The sequence below is a fragment of the Suricata suricatta genome, chromosome 11 (genome assembly GCF_006229205.1).
Source record: "Suricata suricatta isolate VVHF042 chromosome 11, meerkat_22Aug2017_6uvM2_HiC, whole genome shotgun sequence".
Taxonomy (NCBI): Eukaryota; Metazoa; Chordata; class Mammalia; order Carnivora; family Herpestidae; genus Suricata; species Suricata suricatta.
Window position 1 is genome coordinate 55,081,970 of NC_043710.1, and position 21,227 is coordinate 55,103,196.

General features: G+C 38.2%; 1 protein-coding gene across 2 annotated transcripts in view; it reads right to left on the bottom strand.

The window, feature by feature from the left end:
- Nucleotides 1-21,227, bottom strand: part of FAM168A (family with sequence similarity 168 member A) — a 235,030-nt gene that overhangs the window by 62,456 nt on the left and 151,347 nt on the right. For both annotated transcript variants that reach the window (XM_029956481.1, XM_029956480.1), the window contains exon 6: nucleotides 580-667. In XM_029956481.1, the coding sequence (XP_029812341.1) occupies nucleotides 580-667 (88 nt within the window). The remainder of the gene's footprint in view (nucleotides 1-579; nucleotides 668-21,227) is intronic.

The window sequence follows — 21,227 nt, forward strand, 5'->3', positions numbered from 1 at the left end:
AAGGGAGAGAATGATTCCAGGAAGAGTGCTGTCTGGACTCAGAGCTGACTTCTTAACGAACAAGGTGATGCTATGGGGGACAATGGCAGTCCAGACAGAGGGACAATGTACACAAAGAGAGAAGTAGGAAACAGCTTGGTATGCAGTTCAGGAAAAAGATCAACCTTCAGAATCAGCAGACCTGAGCTCAAATATCCTTTTTTGTTTTTGTTTTATGGCCTCTTACTGTGACTATGGTTTTCTCAACTGTGAAATGGTGAAAAGAAGCTGTACCATGAAGAACTGGTTTAAAATTAAACATGGTAGGTGACAGTATGCATCACAGGGCTAGGCCCATGGTAGGTACTCAATAAATGTTATTTCCCTTCCTTTCCCCTAGTTGACAATTCAATAATCCCTAGTTTTAAGAATGTCATTTCCATCTCCATTGAAGCCCAGACAGATCTCTATTCTACAAGCTTCCAAGCTTTATAATAAGGGCTTTTGGAGGCATAGTATACCAAAAGTCATTCAGCAAGTTATTTGGTGATGTCCTTAACCACCATTTTTCAAAATCAGAACTATTCTCACACCACTTACCTGTGTAGGCCATGTTCTTAGGGTTGCCATAAGGAGCCCCAGGCTGCACGGGGCTATAAACAGGGTTCATTGTGGAAGACTGAGGATCCTATAGAGAAACCAAGAAAATAGCACTGATTATTGATTGCTTATTTTCCCTGACATCAGCTTCCCTTCTATAATCTTCAATTTATACTCACAGAGAACAACACGGTATAGCACAAAGAAGCAAAAAGCCATTTGTTTATACCTGGCCCTATGCTATATACGTTTCTCATTATACAGATGAAGATACTGAGAAGCAGAGAGGTGATACAACTTGCCTAATGTCAACCCAGGCCTTCTGGCTTTTAGTTCAGACCCAGACCCGCTATCTCACAGATGACTCTGCCACTAGTATATTTTGTGGCAATGGTCAAGTCAAGTCACTTCCCCTCTCTGGACTCTAATGTCCTGACATAAAATCAATTAGTTTAGGCTCCCTGAGGTCTTTTCCAATTCTACGGATGCCAGCCCAGGAGTTGGGAAAGGATGCACTTCTACTGTTCACCAGGGGAGCGCAAGAGCCAAACAATAAGCACACAGACTATTAGGAAGAGCAGTAAGTGTCTCACAAATGCTCTGCACCTGCAGAGGACAAGATACCAGTTACTAACAGATTTGGGGAAAAAAAGAAATTTATCGCCATTGATAATTTTAACACAAGACAAGGAAACACAGCCAAGATCTCTTTCAAAATTTATTCAACAGAAAGAAACTTGGAAATTTGTGTGCAATAAGTATCACCTGCACAAGTAGTCTGTTAATTACCTTAATGAAGCAGATTCTCCATTCTGATTAATGGAAAAATCTGTCATTAAACTCTGTTTTACAGCCAATTTGTCCCACCTTGTTTAGGGAACCATCTCTGACACATAGGCCAATACATGTTTGAAAAACTTGTCTCTACAAATACATTATTTACACTTCATAAAAATCAAACAATTCTCTCCTAACTAGGCTCACATGATAGATGGGCAATTTTTTAGGTCATTAACTTCTCTTATAGCACCTCAGGATAGGAAACAAGTCAAATTCAAGACAAGCAGTCCACAGCTGGCTTGATAACAATTGCTCTGCAATTAATTAAGTCTCCCCAGGGTTCTGGAATGAGAAGTGGAATAAAGATGGGTTCCCAAGGAGAGGAATGCAGGATGGTCAAACAGGCAAAAAGGAAAATGCTACTGGTCAATTCCAGAGGCTAGAACTTCCTGAAAGGTACCCAATGGGCAGCCCTGGCAAATAACCCCAACACAAGAGAATAAACTACTACCAGTAAACGAACTGAAAAATAATTTGAGGATGAAAGTTACAGGATATATATATTTCAGCACAATTTAAGGAGAATATACCCTTGCAGCCAGAGTTTTCTAAGAATACAGCCAGGTAACATTCTCTCTCTAAATATAAGCACTCTCCTTAACGGGTACTGGGAGAATTAAGACAGTTCTCCGAATGTCAAAATACACTACCAACTGTCAGGCGGCACACGCATGTAAATGATGATGGTGATGATGTGATGGCAGCAACAACACAGAAGACAACTTGTACACTTTTCCTGTCTTAGATCTCTCTCCTACCCAACTAGTTCTCTGCTAAATAAGCTGGGGTAAGCAAGACTGGTCAAGTGCTAAGCAGTGCAACTGGCCCTATAAACATCTGGTCATTCTCCTACTAAGGAGGAGCAACTCTATGTTGCTGATTGAGCAAGGTATGAAATTACTTTTCATAACCAAAGAAACTCAACAACTTTGGAAATGGTCTCCTCCTGCTCCAAAATGAGAGCCACAGCCTCTAAAGGAGATCCTGCCTGGGTAGCACTCCACAACAGCATCAATTCCAAGCCAACTGATGACTGACAGGAAGTAGATATGCCATGGGTTCAAAATCTGGATTAAGAATGTGCCAGCAACTTCTGGGGAAGCTGCTCACATGAAAAGAGGGTCCCTGGCTTTCAAGGGAAAGTCAACCTTTTAATTTAATCCATATACTCTTCATAGTTCCAGGGAAAGGCTAAACATGAGTAGGAAGATCACAAGCTCTATGATCAGGCAGATTTAGATTCATATCCTGGAATTGCCACCTATCAAATGTGGGACCACAGGCCACTAACGTTTCTGAACTTCAGTTTCCTCTAGCCTGAAAATGGAAAAGAACATTACATACTTTGTAAAATTGTTGTAAGATTTTTTTTAAACACAGATTTACTGAGGTATAATTTTCATATAGTAAAATTTACCCCTTTTGGGTATACAGTTCTATGACCCCTGGAAAATGTGTAGTCATACAAACACAAGTAAAATATAAAGCATTCTCATCACCCCAAAAAGTTCTCTTATCTTTGTATTCAATACCCTTCCACTGAATCCCAGCCCGTGACAACCACTGATTTGTTTTCTGTCACTCTATATATACATACATAACAACGTTTACTTTATGGATGAAAAAAGTGAGGCTGATAAAAGGCAATGAACAGCCCAAGGTCACAAAGCAAGTAAGGGCAGGGTCAAGACTAGCACCCCAAATGGATCAGAGACCTAAATGAAAGAGCTGAAATATAAAACTCATACAAGAAAAAAAATATAGGCATAAACCTCTGTAACCTTGGATTGGCAATAGTTTCTTAAATATGACACCAATAGCACAAACAACCAAAGGCAAAAAAATACACTGGATTAATAAAAACTAAAAATTTGTGTGTCTAAAGACACCACTAAGAAGATGAAAGACAGTGCACAGAAGGAGAGAAATTTGCAGATCATATACAATTGACCCTTGAACAACGCAGGGGTTAGGGGTGCCAAACCTCTGTACAGTTCAAAATCTGCATATAACTTTGACTTCCCCAAAACCTAACTACCAAGACCCTATTGTTGACCGAAAGCCTAACCAAGAATACAGACATTCAAATAACATGTATTTTCTATATGTATTACATACTGTATTTTTATAATAAAGCAAGCTAGAAAAAGATGTCATTAAGCAAATCATAAGGAAAATACTTTTACAGTATTGTACTATAAAAAAATTGCTGTATGAGTGGACCCACACAGCCCAAACACATGTTGTTCAAGGGTTGACTGTATAGGATAGAGGGGGTTTAGGGTTTGTTTTTGTTTTTTTTAAGTTTTTTTAATTCTGAGAGAGCGAGAGCACAAATGGGGGAGGCGCAGAGAGAAAGGGGGAAGAGCAAAAATTCCAAGCAGGCTCTGCACAGAGAGAGTGCAGAGACTAACATGGGGCTTGAACACACAAACTGTGAGATCATGACCTGAGCTGAAATCAAGAGTCAGACACTTAACTGACTGAGCCACTCAAGTGCTCCAGGTATTGTATTTGTATATAAATATAAACATTTGTATTTAAAGTATATCTCTTATCTTGGGGTGCCTGGGTGGCTCAGTCAGTTAAGTGCCCAACTTCAGCATAGGTCATGATCTCACGGTTCACGAATTTAAGCCCTGTGTCGGGCTCTGTGCTGACAGCCCACAGCCTGGAGCCTGCTTTGAATTCTGTCTCCCTCTCTCCCTGCCTCTCCCCCAGTCACTCTCTGTCTGTCTCTCTCTCAAAATTAAATAAACATTAAAAAATGTTTTTTTTTTAAAAAAAAACGTCTTCATAATAAAAAGGTCAATAACCCAAATGGGCAAAAAATGGGCAAAGGATCTGAACACACATTTTTTTCAAAGAAGTTATATAAATGATAAATCAACCCAAATGAGATACCACTTCTATACACTAGATGCCTATAATAAAAAAGATAACAAAAAGTGTTGACAAGGGTGTGAAGAAACTGGAACCCTCATACAATGCTGGTGGGAATGTAAAATGACCCAGTCACTTTAGAAATAAATCTGATAGTTCCTCAAAGAATTAAACAGGGTTACCACATAATCCAGCAATGCCACTCCTAGGTATACACCACAGAGAAATGAAAACGCATGTCCACATGAATGTTCACAGGAGCATTATTCATGATAGTTAAGAGGGAAACGGGAGGTCTGGGTGGCTCAGTCAGTGAAGCATCCAACTCTTGATTTCGGCTCAGGTCATGATCTCACTGATATCAAGCTCTGCGTGAAGCCTGCTTGGGGTTCTCTCTGCCCCTCCCCCACCCCTCTTTCTCAAAACAAAAACAAAAAGAGGGAAACAACCTAAATGTTCAACTGGTGAATGGATAAATGGAATGTGGTATATTCATACAATGAAATATTTGGCGATAAAATGAGAAGGAGTATTGATACATGACACAACATCAATGAATCTTGAAAACATTGTATTATGTGAAAGAAGCCAGTCACAAAAGGTCACATATTACATGATTCCATTTATATGAAATTTCCATAATAGGGAAACCTATAGAGACAAAATGTAGATTAATGGTTGTCTAGATTAGCTCATGACACATGAAACCTAATAACTTCCAAATCCACATTTTCTCACAATAATTATTATAATGTAACACTTAACCACACGTCCTCACCCACATACACTCTACTTTCTGAACATTTCTTCCTCATCACTCCTTAAGCAATGCAAATGCCACTATACACAAGAGTAAACTCAGCCTCTTTCCCCAGGCCCATTCTTTCATCCTGCATTGTCTGTCTCACAGTTACAGACAATCCATCCACCTAGCACCTAAGATAAACACTTGGAAGTCATCCTAAATTTCACCTACTCTTTCACACCTAATCAATCATCAACTCCCAAAAAGCCCTACTGTCCCTGTTTTAAGTTTCATCATCTCTTGTCTAAACTATTACAATAGTCCCAAGAGGTCTATTTTTCCACATTCTAACCCAGTCTACCTCACCCCTGATATTCATTATTAAAACAAAGGTTGGATAGGTTACTCTCCTCAAAGACTTTGGGAATAAAATCCAAATTCTTTCACATGGTATACAATATTTTCTATGCTCTATGGGATAGGGCTTAGGAATCTATGTATTTATGTTTCTAAGGAGACTGTGAAGTCCAAATAGTTTGAAGACAATGCCTGAGACTCTCTTTCCCAAATGCCATTTGTCCCACATAAACTTGATAGAGAAACAACAAATATTCCTATTTGCACCTGAGTTGGAAGAGGGAAAGAAGAGACAAATTTTTCTAAAAAGTGAAATATATTGTATATCAGAGAGTGGTAAATGCAGTAGAGAAATCCACTGAGGTTAGACAGGGAGTGCTAAAGGGAGGGGGCTAGAGAAAGTGTCATTTAGTGACATCTAAGCAATGAATAAATTGAAGAAGCAAGCCATACAGCTCAGAGGAAACTGTCCAAGTAGAGGAAATAGCAAATGCAAACGCCCTGAAGTGGAACCGTTTGAGAAACACCATGGAGGCCATATTAGCTAGAAAGCAGAGAATGAAAGGGAAAGAGTAGAAAGTGAGACTAGACAGGTCATAAGGGTCAAATCATGCAGAGCTTTGTAGCCCAATATAAGGACTTTGTTTTTTATTCAAAATGGGGTAAGAAGACACTAGACTATTTTGTGCAGAAGAGTGACATGATTTGACTTCATTTTAAGATTACTTTGACTGCTGAGCTGAGATCAGATGGCAGGAAGGCAAGTGGAGAAAAAAGAAAATTAGTCAAAATGCTATTTGAAATAATCCAGATGAAAGATAATGTGGCTTGAAATAGGGTCGTAGCAGTGGTGACAGTGGTGGTAGAAAGTAGTAATATTTTGGATATATTTTGAAGAACAGGCTGACAGAAATTACTAATGGATTGAATATGGAGTATGAGAAGGAGCAAGACATTAAAGGTTACTCCAAAGCTAACTTGAGAAATTGGAATAATAAAAATAACCACTTACTGGGATGAGAACTATGAAGGGAGCATGTCTGGGAAGTAAAAACCAAATTTGGATTTGGACTTAAATTTGCAATACCTAAGAATACTACTTGCAATAGTGGATACACAATGGGCATTGTGTAGGGATTAACCATTACCAATATTATAAATATCACCTCTATTATACCGGCAGCTACTATTTATTGAACATCTATCACGTGACAGGCACTATTCTATGGACTTAATCTTAATAAGTCCCTATAAGTCTTAAAAGGTCACAGTGATCTTGCAAAATAAGTTTATTTATCTATAATACAGTGAACAAAAACCTAAGTCCAGAGAAATAAAGCAAACTATACAAAGTCTCATTACTAAGAATTCAGAAAGGTCAGTTTCATACCCAAGTCTGTCTGATTCCAATGCCAAGCTACTTCCAACATGCTGGATGAAGTTCCCAGTCTCCCAAACCCAGCTCTAGATTCTCCTCTGTAATGGCAGGCCCTGAGCCCTTCCCTTAAACAGGATCCCTTGTGACCCTGATGGATCCTTCTCATGGAGGCAGTTCATATTTCCCTGCTGGGTCCCTGCCTGACACACACAGCCAATTACAAGAGAATAAAAGCACTGCCTGTCTGACTTCTATAATTTCAGCTGCCATACACTACCCATCCGACCTGATTTCACTTAAGTGAGAAAGATCAGTGCCCACTGTGCACATCCTGCCTAGCTATCCTCCAGAGCCAAGTATGCAGTTGCCCCTACTTCCTGGGGCTGAACCACAGCAAGTTTAAATTTCTTGTGCCAACAAACACAACTGTGCAATAGCTTCCTTCTCATCTTATTCAGAATAGAATCCAAAATCCATCTAAAAGTCTACAAGGCCTTCTATGATCTGACCTCACATGCCCACATCTCTGACTGCAACTCCTACTACTATTCCCTTGCTTTCTCCACTCCAATCACAATGACCTCTTTGTTCCCTGAACACTGCACACATGCTTACACCTCAGGATCTTTGCACTTCCTCTTCCCCACACCCAGAATGCCCTTCCCCCAGATATCAAATAGTATACTCCCTCACTTCAATCATGTCTCTGCTCAAATGTCACCTTACTAGAAATGACTCCCTTACCTTAACCCACCTACCTACCTAAAATAGTTCCTCCAAATGATGGTATTCTCTGTCCCACTATCCTATTTTACCTTTTCTATTGACACCTACCACTACCTGATATATTTTCTTGCCTATTTATTCTCTCCCAAGTATTTTGTCCTCAGTACCCAAAATATTACCCAGCACAGAATGGACACTAAATAACATAGTAGCTGAATGAATAATGAACCATCCTTCATGCTTCTCCAAAACACAACTCTGAAAAAAAGCATTAAAGGGCTTGCCACTTCCTGGCATATCCCAGTGAACTACTTGGCTCCACATCTCCCCAGTATTTATTTCTACTGTCCACAGAAACCTCCACTGATAGTTCACCTCTCTAACTACAGAACAAGCAGTGGTGAGACAGACAGTGGAATAACGTGTGAGAGAGAAAACAGAGGTCCTAGACACTTCCCTCCTGGTGGAGCTAGCTTCCATACTCAGACTGTTCTGCAAGTGGCCTGTTGCTGCTCCCAAAAAAACACATTAACTACTTCTTTCAAACCAACAGCAAAACCTATAAGCATAAAATGACAAGGGAAAAAAAAGCCCATGGATTCAGGATGAATATTTGGAAGTACGACATGCACAATAGGTTGCAACATTAAAAATTAGTGTTATAGCTTGCAAAGTATTTTAAGTTTTCAAAGAATTTTACCATTTGCAAAGTGTTCATAGTTTATGAAAATTTTAACTCCTATTTCACTTGATACTTTGAGGTAAGCAATGCAAATTAACTTCATCTGACAGATAAAGAAATGAAAACTCAAATGCTTAATGCACTTTGGATGGATACTATACAGAAAAGAGAAAGATGGTGTCTGCCCAAAAAAGGTTATTGTCTACCTGGGGAATTTTTAAAGTTCAATAAAAATAAAGATGCCAAAAATAATACAAGGAGACAGAAATTCTGCAATGCTTAAATTGCTTAGCAAACCTTCTCCCCAAAAAGCAACAATAAAACTAGATAAAATTGTCAAAACAACCAATTCAGGCCTCTGAAAATTAACCAAAGGCGTATATCAAATTGAGAAAGTATTATTCAGGAAAAATTATTGAACAATACACAATACTAAGAACAGTGAGAATCTGTGGCATTTTAGCCTAGAGCTGGCCCTCTCTCCCAACCCCCGGCTCCCTGAGAGTAATTCTGTCAGAGCAGCCCAGACCAGGCCAAGAGATAACTGGAGCCAGAGTGGGCTGATTTAGTGTGAAGCTGAGCAGAGAAAATCAGCTCAGGATATTGCCCAGCATCAATAGAGCACCAATCTGGGGAACAATAATCCAGGAAGGCCACTACTGGAGCTAGACTAAGGTCAGAATACTAGGTAGGGCAGGCAAGAGAGCAGATAAACCAGAAATTTAAAAGGGTATACTAGGGAACCCAACAGCGATAATGGGTCTTGATTAAGAGAAGGTCCAAGCTATCTACTGACTGTGAATGTAAGGCCTTGAACACACTGAAAGTAAAGGCTGGTACAGAACTGTAAGTTGCCTGAAATTTGAATGCATTCCCCAAATAACAAACAAATCCATTAGCACATGGCAGAAAATTTCCTGGCCTAGGGGTTAAGCCAATCATTGACCACTAAGCTACACTGATCCAGGGGTGACTTTTAAGAGGCCAAGTTTAAAAATTAAAACAATAGTTTTAAAACTGTGACTACCTTCATGGTAAACTACCTTCATGGTAAATAACTAAATATTCATGTTAAGAAAAAAAAAAGGCATCAGTAGTCACACACTGCAGAAAAGACAGACACTACAGAAGAGCCTAAGACACTAAATAAACATAAACACCCAGCAACAATATCTCCCCCAAACTCCAAGGGGGAAGAATCTGAATCAAAAGTTGCTAATATATTATCTAAAACATGCAGTTTTCATCCAAAAACAAAAAAATCATGAGTCATGTAAAGAAACAGTGAAGTGTGCCCCATCTACCAAGAAAGAAAGAAAGAAAAAAAAAGAACAAAGATACTGACTCAAGGGAGCCCAGATACTGAAATCTGCAGATAAGTATTTCAAAACAGCTATTATAAATAATGTTAAAAAAGAACAAAAGGAAACCATATTTAAATAATTAAATGAAAGTATGATGATAACTCATCAAATAGAGAATATCAATATATAGAAATTATAAAAATAAGAAGAACCAAATGGAAACTGTATTCTGAAATAAAATATTCAAGAAGGATTCAAAACAAATCTGGGCTGGCAGAAAAAAAAATCAAACTTCAAAAACAGATCAATATAGACTATACAAGCTGAAAAACAAAAATAAAAATAAACCAAGTGAGTGACCTGTGGAAAACTATCAATCAAACCAACAATTAAGTAATGAAAGTTCCAGAAAGAGAAAAAAAAAATGAGCAGAAAATATTTGAAGGCATAATAGCTAAAAGCTTCCCAAATTTGATTTTAAAAATAAACATTAGGGGTGCCTTGCTGGCTCAGTGGCTGAGCGTCTAGCTCTTGATTTCCGCTCAGGTCATGACCCCAGGGTCGTGAGATCAAGCCCAGCATCTGGCTCTGTCTGCACTGGACATGGAGCCTGCTTGGGATTTTCTCACTCTCTCTCCCCCTGCTCCTCTCCCCTGCTCAAGCTTGCTCTATCTCCCTCAAGTTAAAAAAAAAATTAAACTACACATTTAAGATAGATAATAAACTCCAAGTTGGCAAAACACAAAAAATATCCATACCTGTATACATCATAGTAAAATCTGTGGAAAGCCGAAGAGAAATTTTTGAAAGTGGCAAGAGAAAACAATCTATCAGACAAAATGGAACAAGATTAACAGCTCACTTCTCATCAGAAATAATGGAGGGCTATAGGCAGTGGAATGATATGTAAAATGTGCTAAAAGAAAAAAAATAAACATATTAATCAAGTTTATAACCCCCTTGGAACCAGACAAGAGCCTGAACAGCCAAAGCAATCCTGAGAAAGAACAAAGCTGGACATATCACAATTCCAGATTTCAATATACACTACAAAGCTGTACTCATCAAAACAGTATGATATTGGCACAAAAAATAGACACACAGATCAATGGAACAGGACAAAGACCACAGAAATAAACCCACATTTGATGGTCAATTAATCTATGACAAGATGGCAAGAATATACAATGGCTAAAATATAGTCTTTTCAATAAATGGTGGTGGAAAGACTGGATAGCTACATGTAAGAGAAGGAAACTGGACCACTTCTGAACACCATGCACAAAAATAAACTCAAAACAAATTAAAGACCTAAGTGTTAAGACTTCAAACCATAAAAATCCTGGAGGAGAACACAGACAGTAATGTCTCTAATATCAGCCATACTAACATTTTTATAGATATGTTTCCTAAGGCAAGGGAAACAAAAAGCAAAAATAAACTATTGGGACTACATCAAAATAAAAAGCTTCTGCACAGTGAAAGAAACCATCAACAAAACGAAAAGACAACCTACTGAATGGGAGAAGATACTTTCAAATGATGTATCTGATCAGGGTCTGATACCCAAAATATAAAGAACTCACACAACTTGGGATGCCTAGGTGGCTCAGTGGGTTAAGCATCCGACTTCAGCTCAAGTCATGATCTCACAGTTCATGAATTCAAGCTCTGTGCTGACAATTCAGAGCCTGGAGCCTGCTTCAAACTCTGTATCTCCCTCTCTCTCGGCCCCTTTCCCACTCATTCTCTCTCTCAAAAATATACAAACATTATAGGGCACCTGGGTGGCCCAGTTGGTTAAGCGTCTGATTTCTGCTCAGGGCATGATCTTTTACTGTTCCAGAGTTTGAGTCCTGCGTTGGGCTCTGTGCTGACAGCTCAGAGCCTGGAGCCTGTTTCAGATTCTGTGTCTCCCTCTCTGTCCCTGCCCCTCCCCCACACATGCTCTGTCTCTCTCAAAAATAAACACTAAAAAATTAAAAATAAATAAACATTAAATTTTTTTAAAAAAGAACTTATATAACTCAACACCAAAAAAAGAAAAAGAAAGCAAAATAAAAATCTGATTAAAAAATGGGCAGAGGTCCTGAATAGACATTTTTCCAAAGAAGACATACAGATGGCCAACAGGTACAAGATACATGAAAAGCTCAGTATCACTCATCGACAGGAAAATGCAAATCAAAACCACAATGAGGTAACATCTCAATGTCTGTATGAATGCCTAAAATCAGGAAGACAAGAAACAACAAATGTTGTTAAGCATGTGGAGAAAAAGGAACTCCCATGCATTGCTGGTGGTAATGTAAACTGGTACAACCACTGTGGAAAACAGTATGGAGGTTCCTCAAAAAATTAGAGATATATGATCCAATTATATATAAAGATATATAATTCCACTATTCGGTGTTTACTCAAGAAAAATGAAAATACTAACTCAAAAAGATATACACACCCCTATGTTTACTGTAGCATTATTTATACTAGCCAAGACATGAAAACAACCTAAGTGTCCATAAATAGACAAAGGGATAAAGAAAACATATATACACATACAATGGAATACTACCCAGCCACAAAAAGGGGTGAGATCATGCCATTTGAGACAACATGGATGGACCTAGAAGGTATTATGCTAAGTGAAATAAGGCAGACTGAGAAAGACAAATACCACATAATTTCATTTATAAATGGAATCTATAAAAAAATGAATAAACAGAAAGCAGAATCAGGGCTATAAACACAGAAAATAGAGGGGAGGGCGCTAGAGGGGCCAGGCAAAAGGGTGTGGAGAAGAGAGGGAGATACAGGCCTCCAGTTATAGAATAAGTAAGTCATGGGAATATAAAGCAGAGCATGAGGAATACAGTCAATGATAATGTAATAGCATTATAATGGGACAGATGATAGCTATACTTGGGTGAACATAGTATAATGTATAAACTTATCAAATCACTAAGTTGTATACTTAAAACATCTAACACTATGTGTCAACTTTACTCAAAAATTAAATACAAATAAAAAATATGGGTAGCTGGATGGCTAAGTGGGTTAAATGTCTGACTTCAGCTCAAGTCATGATTTAGCAGTTTGTGAGTTTGAACATAATGTTGGGCTCTGCACTGACAGCTCAGAGCCTGGAGCTTGCTTCAGATTCTGTCTCCCTCTCTCTCTCTCCTTTTCTCTCCCTCTCCCTCTCTCCCCCTCCTCTGCTTGCGTGTGCACACATGTGCTGTCTCAAAAATAAACATTAAAAATTTTTAAATTAAATATCCTCCTTTAAAAAAAAGATTTATAGGCTCTCAGCATGGATCCACCACGCTGGTAAAGTCTGTGAGCCCGAGTTTAGGCCCTGGCGAGCCTAAACCCATAATAAAGCCCTTTGCTTTTGCATGCGTGAAAAAAAAAAAAAGATTTATAACCCCAACAAAACTATCATTCAAAACTGAAGGCAAAAATAAAGGCATTCCCATATAAATAATGACTGAGGTAATTCGCTGGTAGCAACCTGCCTTTCTAAAAATACTAAAGAAATACTGAGGCTATCATGTTGAAAGGAAATGGTACCAGAGAGTAATTCAAATCCATATAGGGGCGCCTGGGTGGCTCAGTCGGTTAAGCCTCCGACTTCAGCTCAGGTCAGATCTCACATTCGTGGGTTCGAGCCCCGCATCAGGCTCTGTGGTAACAGCTAGCTCAGAGCCTGGAGCCTGCTTCTGATTCTGTGTCTCCCTCTCTCTCTGCCCTTACCCCTCTCATGCTCTGTCTCTCTCTGTATCAAAAATAAATAAAACATTAAAAAAAAAATCCATATAAAAAAAAAATAAAGAACACCTGTAAAGATGATTACGTAGGTAAATATAAGAATATAAATACTTTTCTTGTTCTCTTAATAGATTTAAAAGACAGTATATAAAACAATAACTCTAAAACTGTATTATTGGGCATATTATATATAAGGATTTGATTTAGATAAAAACAAGTAAAGGTGAGGGGAAATAGAATTATACTGAAACAAAGTTTCTATATTTTATTGAAATTCATTTAGTTTTTACCTGAGTAGATTATATGTGAAGCAGATTGTAATAAATAACAATAATTTGTAATAAATTAAGATACATATTTAATTCCCAAAACAACAAAGAAAATATCAGCAAGAAAAAGGAACAAACCAATGATACATATCACAACACGAATTAACCTTGAAAATACCATGCAATAAGAGCAGCTGGAGCAAAAGACCACATACTGTATGATTCTATTTATATAAAATGTTCAGAAAAGGCAAATTGATGGACGCAGACATTAGATCTTTGGTTACCCGAGATTTGGAGTAGGAATGGGAATGAGAGCACACGGGAGCAAGAGATCTCTATGGGGTAATAAAAATAGCCTAATACTGGATTTTAGTGATAGTTGCACAATTCTGTAAATTTACTAAAAAGCACTGAATTGTATACTTATGGGTGAATATTATCATATCTAAGTTATATCTCAGTAAAGTGGTTTAAAAATACAAATTGGTGTTTCAAGAAGTAGTTACAGGGTTTTTTTTAACAAGGTAAAAGTAACTGTCATTTAGTTCAACACCTTCATTTTATACACATGAAGATACCTCCTGTGCCAGGCTCGGCGCAAAGTGTTACAGAGATAACAGGACACGATTTCCATTCCTGAGGTATTTATAAGACAGAAACATACACAGAAATGGACAATTAAAAGCAATATAGTACTGTTATTACACTGAGTGCTTAGAATAACTAAAGGATGGTAACCAGGAAAGGAACACTATAACTACCACTAGGTGGCAAAACACTCAGTTAAAGGATTCTAATTCCCAGGCCCTCCTATAGTTAGGTGTGGCTACATGATTAGTTTTGCTCAATGAGATACAACTGAAGTATCGTTAGCCTTCTGTTAAAGGCTACTTAGAGGGAATGGTGTTATCTGGGGGAGGTACCCCACTTTCTCCTTCCTGCTATCTAGAATTAGGACATTATGATTGGAGCTCATCAGCCTTCTCTTCCATGATGTAACCTTCAGAACAGAAATCCAAATCAAGGATGGCAGAGGGAGCCTGGGTCCCTGAAACAATCAGGTCAGGCCTGGACGGCCTACCTGTGTACTTATTTTATATGAGAGAATAAAACCCTGTATTTCCAAACCATTGTTATTTTAGACTGTTATCGCTGACCCTAGTTCTATTTAATTAGAGGGAAAGATATTGAAGATTTTTAAAAACTGTGTCATTTGATCTGTTTTGAATGTTGACAGGAATTCTACAGAAATAGAAGAAAAGGCATTCATGAAATTAAGCCATGAGCAAGCAAGGCAGGATGTCAAGCAGTTTTGAAAGATTGGAGAACAGAATCTAAGTGAAAACATGCCAAGATATTATCATCCTATATCCATTTCTCATTGTGCCTACATAGTTCTTATGAAGAATCTCAGAAGGCCAGTGATCAGGAATGACTACAGGCCATTTAATGATCCCAGAGCTCTCTGAACTTCTGTTATAAACACATTGCAGCTGTAATTTGCTTGCACAATTCTTTTCTTCCTGCTACATTTGAAGCACCAAGAGGTCTAGGGATCCTGTTTTATTCACTCCTAAATTTCTAGAAAAGGGCCCAGTATAAAGGAGGGTGCTCAGTAAACATTTATTGATTAGTCAAGATGAATGAATTAATGGGTAAGTAAAAAGAAACCTTTTATGGGAATTCAACAGCTTAATATCACATTAACTTCTTCTGACCAAACAAATTTAAGTAAAGTCCATTTCAGTGGGTTTTCCCCTTAATTCTATCAGTATGTTGATACACAAGGAAAGCCAATTTTTATAGCAGCTGTCTGCTTCTTTATACTGTCTGACAAATGTAATCAAACTGCCCATCTGATTTCCACATTTTACAGTTCTGTATATATCATTTCATCTTAGAAAATGTTTCAATTTTAAAGGTCAAATGGAGGAGAACTCTGATTTCTAGGATCTGCTAAGAGGATCTCAATATCAAAAAGGTTTCCACTGTTAACAGAAAGCTCTTTTCATGTAAAACCTCAACAACCACCTCTTGTGCCTGCCTGTAACTGATGCTCATCTGCAAAATGTCACATTCTAACCACCAGAGCATTCAGTCCACTGAAACAGCTTTAAGAAAGTGGTTTTTTAATGTAAGCAATGAATCACAGAAATCTACCCCCAAAACCAAGAGCACACTATATACACTGTATGTTAGCCAACCTGACAATAAGTTATATTAAAAAAAAAAAGAAACTGGCTGTTTTGCTAATCAAAAACACGACAAAATTGTCAAGTCACATGCTTACAAATAATACAAAATTTCTTCTCAAGGTTTTTTCTTTCCTAAAGGCAAACACATTTCAGAGGGAATCTTCCTTAATATAGAATCCAAGTATCCATTACACCTCACAAGTAGTTGGGACTTACTTTGTGTCATTTCTCTGCCCTTAAAAGAGCTCATCTTTTAATGGGGAAACACCTGCATATAAAAATTACTATAGTAAAAGTGCTTACTAAAAGCTTTTAAAACAGAGCAAGAATGTCATTTTTGCTTTGCAGAAGGATTATGAAAAGCTTTAATAGTGTAGCAGTTTTATAGCTTAAAAAGATGGTGCAAGAATTAACAATTACCAAGAATTAAAGAAGTTAAATAACTTGTTCAAGATCCCATAGATAGCTAGTGACAAGCCAAGGACTAAAACCTGAGTCTTCAGATCCCAAATCTAGTCTTTTCCATGACATCATGCTATTTCACAATCCAGATGGGATACCTAAAATGGCTGTAATCTTAAAATAGCCTTTTCCTGCCTTCACACTTCATAATCCAGAAGATACTATCTTTTCTGAGTTCCCCTGAACATGCCATACTCTCTTGCCTCTGAGCCTTTCCATGTGGCTGTTCGCTGTACCTGAAATACCATCCTTCTCCATCATTCAGGGGTTCTCCCTGATCTACCCATCTCTTAATCTGGATAATTCCTACTCTTCTCTTCAGAGCTCAATTAGATGTCACTTTCACTGGGAAGCTTCTATAGTATTTATCACACTCTAACATACGTATTTCACACTCCCAACTCCTGCCAAGCCCATGAAAGCAGAGATTTGTCTTATCAGAGTTTTATTCCTAATACCTGGCACAAAGTCAGGAACACAGTATGTGCTTGCAAACTATTTGCTGAACATATTGATTGCATACCGCAGTTTCACAACTGCATAATACAATGACCTTAAATTATCACACATCTCTGAAGCAAAGTTATAATTTGCCGGAAATAGATTGCTATAGGCAGACTTGCTATGTAACATCCCAAGCTATAAGAAACAGTCATACACATTTCTACAGAGGCTATAAATCAGAGCCCCTGTTTAAAGGTTACTTACAAGAGGCTAGATTTGCAATGCAAATATATAAGTCAGATTCCATCTTCTTAGAATAGGCCTGTAAAAGTACCAGTGCTACTTTTCAAAAGCACAACTGCCATATTACCTATGACATCTAGCTGCAGAGAGCCAGCTGGAAGAGGTGTATGGTCATGGCATTCAATACTTTTATTTATTTATTTTTTTAGAAGAAAAAAAAAACTGAGGCACAGAGAAAAGAAGGGACTACCCTAGAAATACATGGCAAGTCAGGTTCATGGACTAGGTCTTTAACAAAACCCAGGTCTCCAACTTTACACTAGAGGCTTTCTACCATCTCTCCTTGATATCATTCTCTGCATGGACAGATGAACAATTAGATGGGAAGAAAAACAAATGAACAAGACAGCTAAATAAATAGTCCCAATAAAGCTCCTCTTTCCCCTTTTTGCTGGTCATAAGTCTGACGTGGCATTTTATATTGATCTGTCATGAGACACAGGATACTATGGAAATCGAAAGAAATAAAGGTATTCATTGAAGTACCTATTCAGTCCAAGTGTTCCACCAGAGTATGTTAGTTGTTTGAAGTAAACCCACAAAGCCCACTAGCCTGGCAATTCTCAACGGCAAGTTTATAGCACATAAATTTATGATCTTTCCTAGGGAAGCAACATGTGCAAAGTGCTATCTACAAACTTCATATAATAGTTAAGAACATAGGCTATTAAGTCATAGCACATATAAGGCCTTGTATAGCACACTTAATTTCAGTTTCCTCTTTTGCAGAGTGGAAATATGAGTCTTAACCATATCCTAGGATTGTTGGGAGGACTAACTAAGACAATACATGTTTTGCTGGAGTACATGTAAACATTTAACAAATGTTGATTTTACCACTATTGTATCTGGGGAAACATCCTCATCACATTTGATTTTCAGTGGTTTGGACCCACCCAGGACTTTGGACTGTCCTCTTCCTGAGTCTAAGGTTTTAGAAGGGTAATTAGACGAAGAGGAGTATTAATTTCACCTTGAGGCCATCTGTTACAGGAGGCTATTATCTCCTCATCTATAACATGGAAATACTACCATATAATCTAAAGAACTGCTATGAAGATAAATACGAAGCCATGAAAAATTAAAGCAACAAAGTGGCATATCATATTTGTGTTTTAGAATGACATTCATGAGAAGATGGAGGATGAACTGACAGACAAGAAACAACTAAAAAGGAAAAGTGGAAAGACAAAAGAAGGAAAGAACATAGAAATTATTTTACAGTCATAACTAATAGGATTTAGAAACTCTGTATACAGGACTCAAAGAGGAGAAAGTAAGGAGCTTCTAGGTAAGCAATGAAAGATGGCATTCATTTTTGAAAAAGCAAAGGCAAAGATGAGCAGTCAACAACTGGAAATCAATATGATCCGAGATGACAACTGCTGTAAACTACCCACCAACCATTAGTTCATTTGCTTAGAGGGTCAGCAGTAGTCCCAGAAGGGTATAAAGGCAGTAAGGAATGGAGGAACATGGAGGAAAAGTAACAGGACAGCTAGCAGAATATGCGGTCAGATGTAATTTAGAGCCAAGTAAGGCTCTCAGAAAGCATGTCTTTAGAACTTCCTCAGCTGTTCAAGGAGCAAGCCTGCTTTGCTTGGCTCCCAATATGCTTGGTTGCTTTCTTCCTTCAGTCAACAAACCTTCACTTGGTGTTTATGTTATACCAGGCCCAGTAACCAGCATTAAGGATATAGAGATTAGGGGCACCTGGGTGACTCCTTCGGTTAAGTGTCCAAATTCGGTTCATGATCTTGCGGTTCATGGATTCAAGTCCCGCATCGGGATCTTTGTTGAACACTCAGAGCCTGGAGCCTGCTTCGGATTCTGGGTTTCCCTCTCTCTCTGCCCCACCCCAACTCGCACTCTGTGTCTCTCAAAAATGAATTAAAATGTTAAAAAAAAAAAAAAGAATATAGAGATGAGTATAAAGTATGCTCTTAAGGACCCTGGAGCTAGCAGAGAAGGGAAACATAAAGAGTCAAATAAAGACATCCCCATGCTTTGATAGAGTCAAGCACAGGGATATAAAGAGCCTAACTCCATGTACTCTTTTCTCTAGGATGTCTTCCCTAAATATTATTATTAGCTAATATTTGTGGAATGCTTCCCATGAGCCAGGAATTTTTCTTAGAGCTCTACATATGTTAACTCTTTTAATTTCACAACCACCCTACCAATGGGAAAACAAAACAGCCAAGCCTATGATGATCTCTCTCCTCTGAGCTCCCATAATCCTCACAAAGCATTTTAAAAATACTTCCAAAAAAGATTTAAAAATCAGCTTTTAAAGAAATACTCCTTGAAGATAAAGCCATAATTTTTTAAAAATAATTTTTAATGTTTATTTATTTTCGAGAGAGAGAGAGAGACACACACACACAGTGTAAGTGGTGCAGGGTCAGAGAGAGGGGGAGACACAGAATCCGAGCAGGCTCCAGGCTCTGAGCTATCAGCACAGAGCCTGATGTGGGGCTCGAACCCACAAACTGTGAGATCACAACCTGAGCTGAAGTCAGCGGCTTAACTGACTGAGCCACCCAGGCTGCCCAAATAAAGCCATAATTTATTTACATCTTTATTTTCCTAGGAGCCCAGCACAGGACCAAGTATCTACAAGTATTCAGTATTTGCTGAACATCAAAATGACTGTCCATTGTTCAAGTTTTACATGAGATCCTAAAGGGAGCAATCATTTCTTATTCATTCAGCAAGTCCATAGTAAGTATTCAGTATGAACCAATCACTGGTGCCAGGTATAAGTTAAATAGAAACAAACCAGACAAAGAGCTTACCATCAAGTTTACTATAGCAACCACTAATGTCATCCAATGTTTAAGATGAGCTCTATTTTCTTCAGACATTAGAGCCAGAGATACATGTGTGTCTTCTGAGAACAAACCACCAGTTGAAAGAACACGGGAGTGAATGACAGACACTGAATTTGACCAGACCTTGCTCTGGCCACCAGGAAGATCAGAGTTGAATTTGCTACTGAATCTTGGCAAAAAGCAGGAACTTCTGGTACTAAATTTATCTTGGCTTCATTTATTCTGTTTTCCTTATTTTTCCCCTTCATTGTGAGTCTCTTTGTTTACCTTTGATCCTATGATGATATTTGAAAAACTAATTCCCTTGGTGGGGATAAGAAGAGCATGTAGAATTTAATTGGTCAAACTGCAGATGGTATGATCAGTCTTCTTGGTCCAAATGCTCTATCAAAACCTGAATACAACCCAGGTAGCACATGCAAGTCAAGAGGGCAGATCTCAACTGTTCTGCCTCTGTGCCCTAATAAAGGGAGGAGGTCTCTGCTGAGGGAACTATATACCTTCAGAAAAAAAAACCCACTTTTAAGTTTTAAACTCCCTCATTTATGGCTATGAAGGTTCTGAAACTAGACCATGTTGAACTAGACACTGACCTCTGTCTCTGACTTACTGGGAACAAATCTCTTAGAATCAATTTCCTTATCTATTCCTGTCTACCTACCTCTCAAGGCTGTTCTGAATGAGATATAAACACATTTAACTGTAGAGTAGTATACAAATGTAGAGTATTAGGGAGCAGGGGTTCATTATTTGTAATTCAATATGAGAATGGGGTACCTGGGTGGCTCACTCAGTTAAGTATCTGACTTGATTCTGGCTCAGGTTATGATCCCAGGGTTGTGGGACTAGCCCTGAGGTGGGCTCCACACTGAGCGTGGAGCCTGCTTAAGATTCTCTCTCTCTCCCTTTCTCCCTCTGCCCCTGTCCCCACCCTGCACTCTTTCCTTCTCTCTAAAATAATAATAATAATAATAATAATAATAATAATAATAATAATAATGTGAGAATGATCAACTCGTTTAGGCAAGCAATCTTGTAGGCACTGGAAACTCAAAACATTGGAGGGTTTGTTTTGTTTGTGGCGGTAAAATATGTATCATAAAATTTACCAATTCAACCATTTTTAAGTGTACGGTTCTGAGGCATAAAGTATATTCACACTGTTGTGCAATTATCACTACCTTCCATCTCCAGAACTTTTTCATCTTCCCCAACTGAAACTCTGTACCTACTAAAGACTAACTCTCCCCATTCTCTCCTCCCCTAGCAACCACCATTTCACTTTCTATCTCTATGATAAATTTCACTATTCTAGGAACCTCAGAGGAATTATATAGATCCCTTGTGACTAACATAAATTAATTAGCATAATATTGTAGGTTTACCTGTGTTAAATATGAAGACATTGGTTTTTAAAACGCTCCAGACTTTCTGTTTTAGATAAAGACCATCACA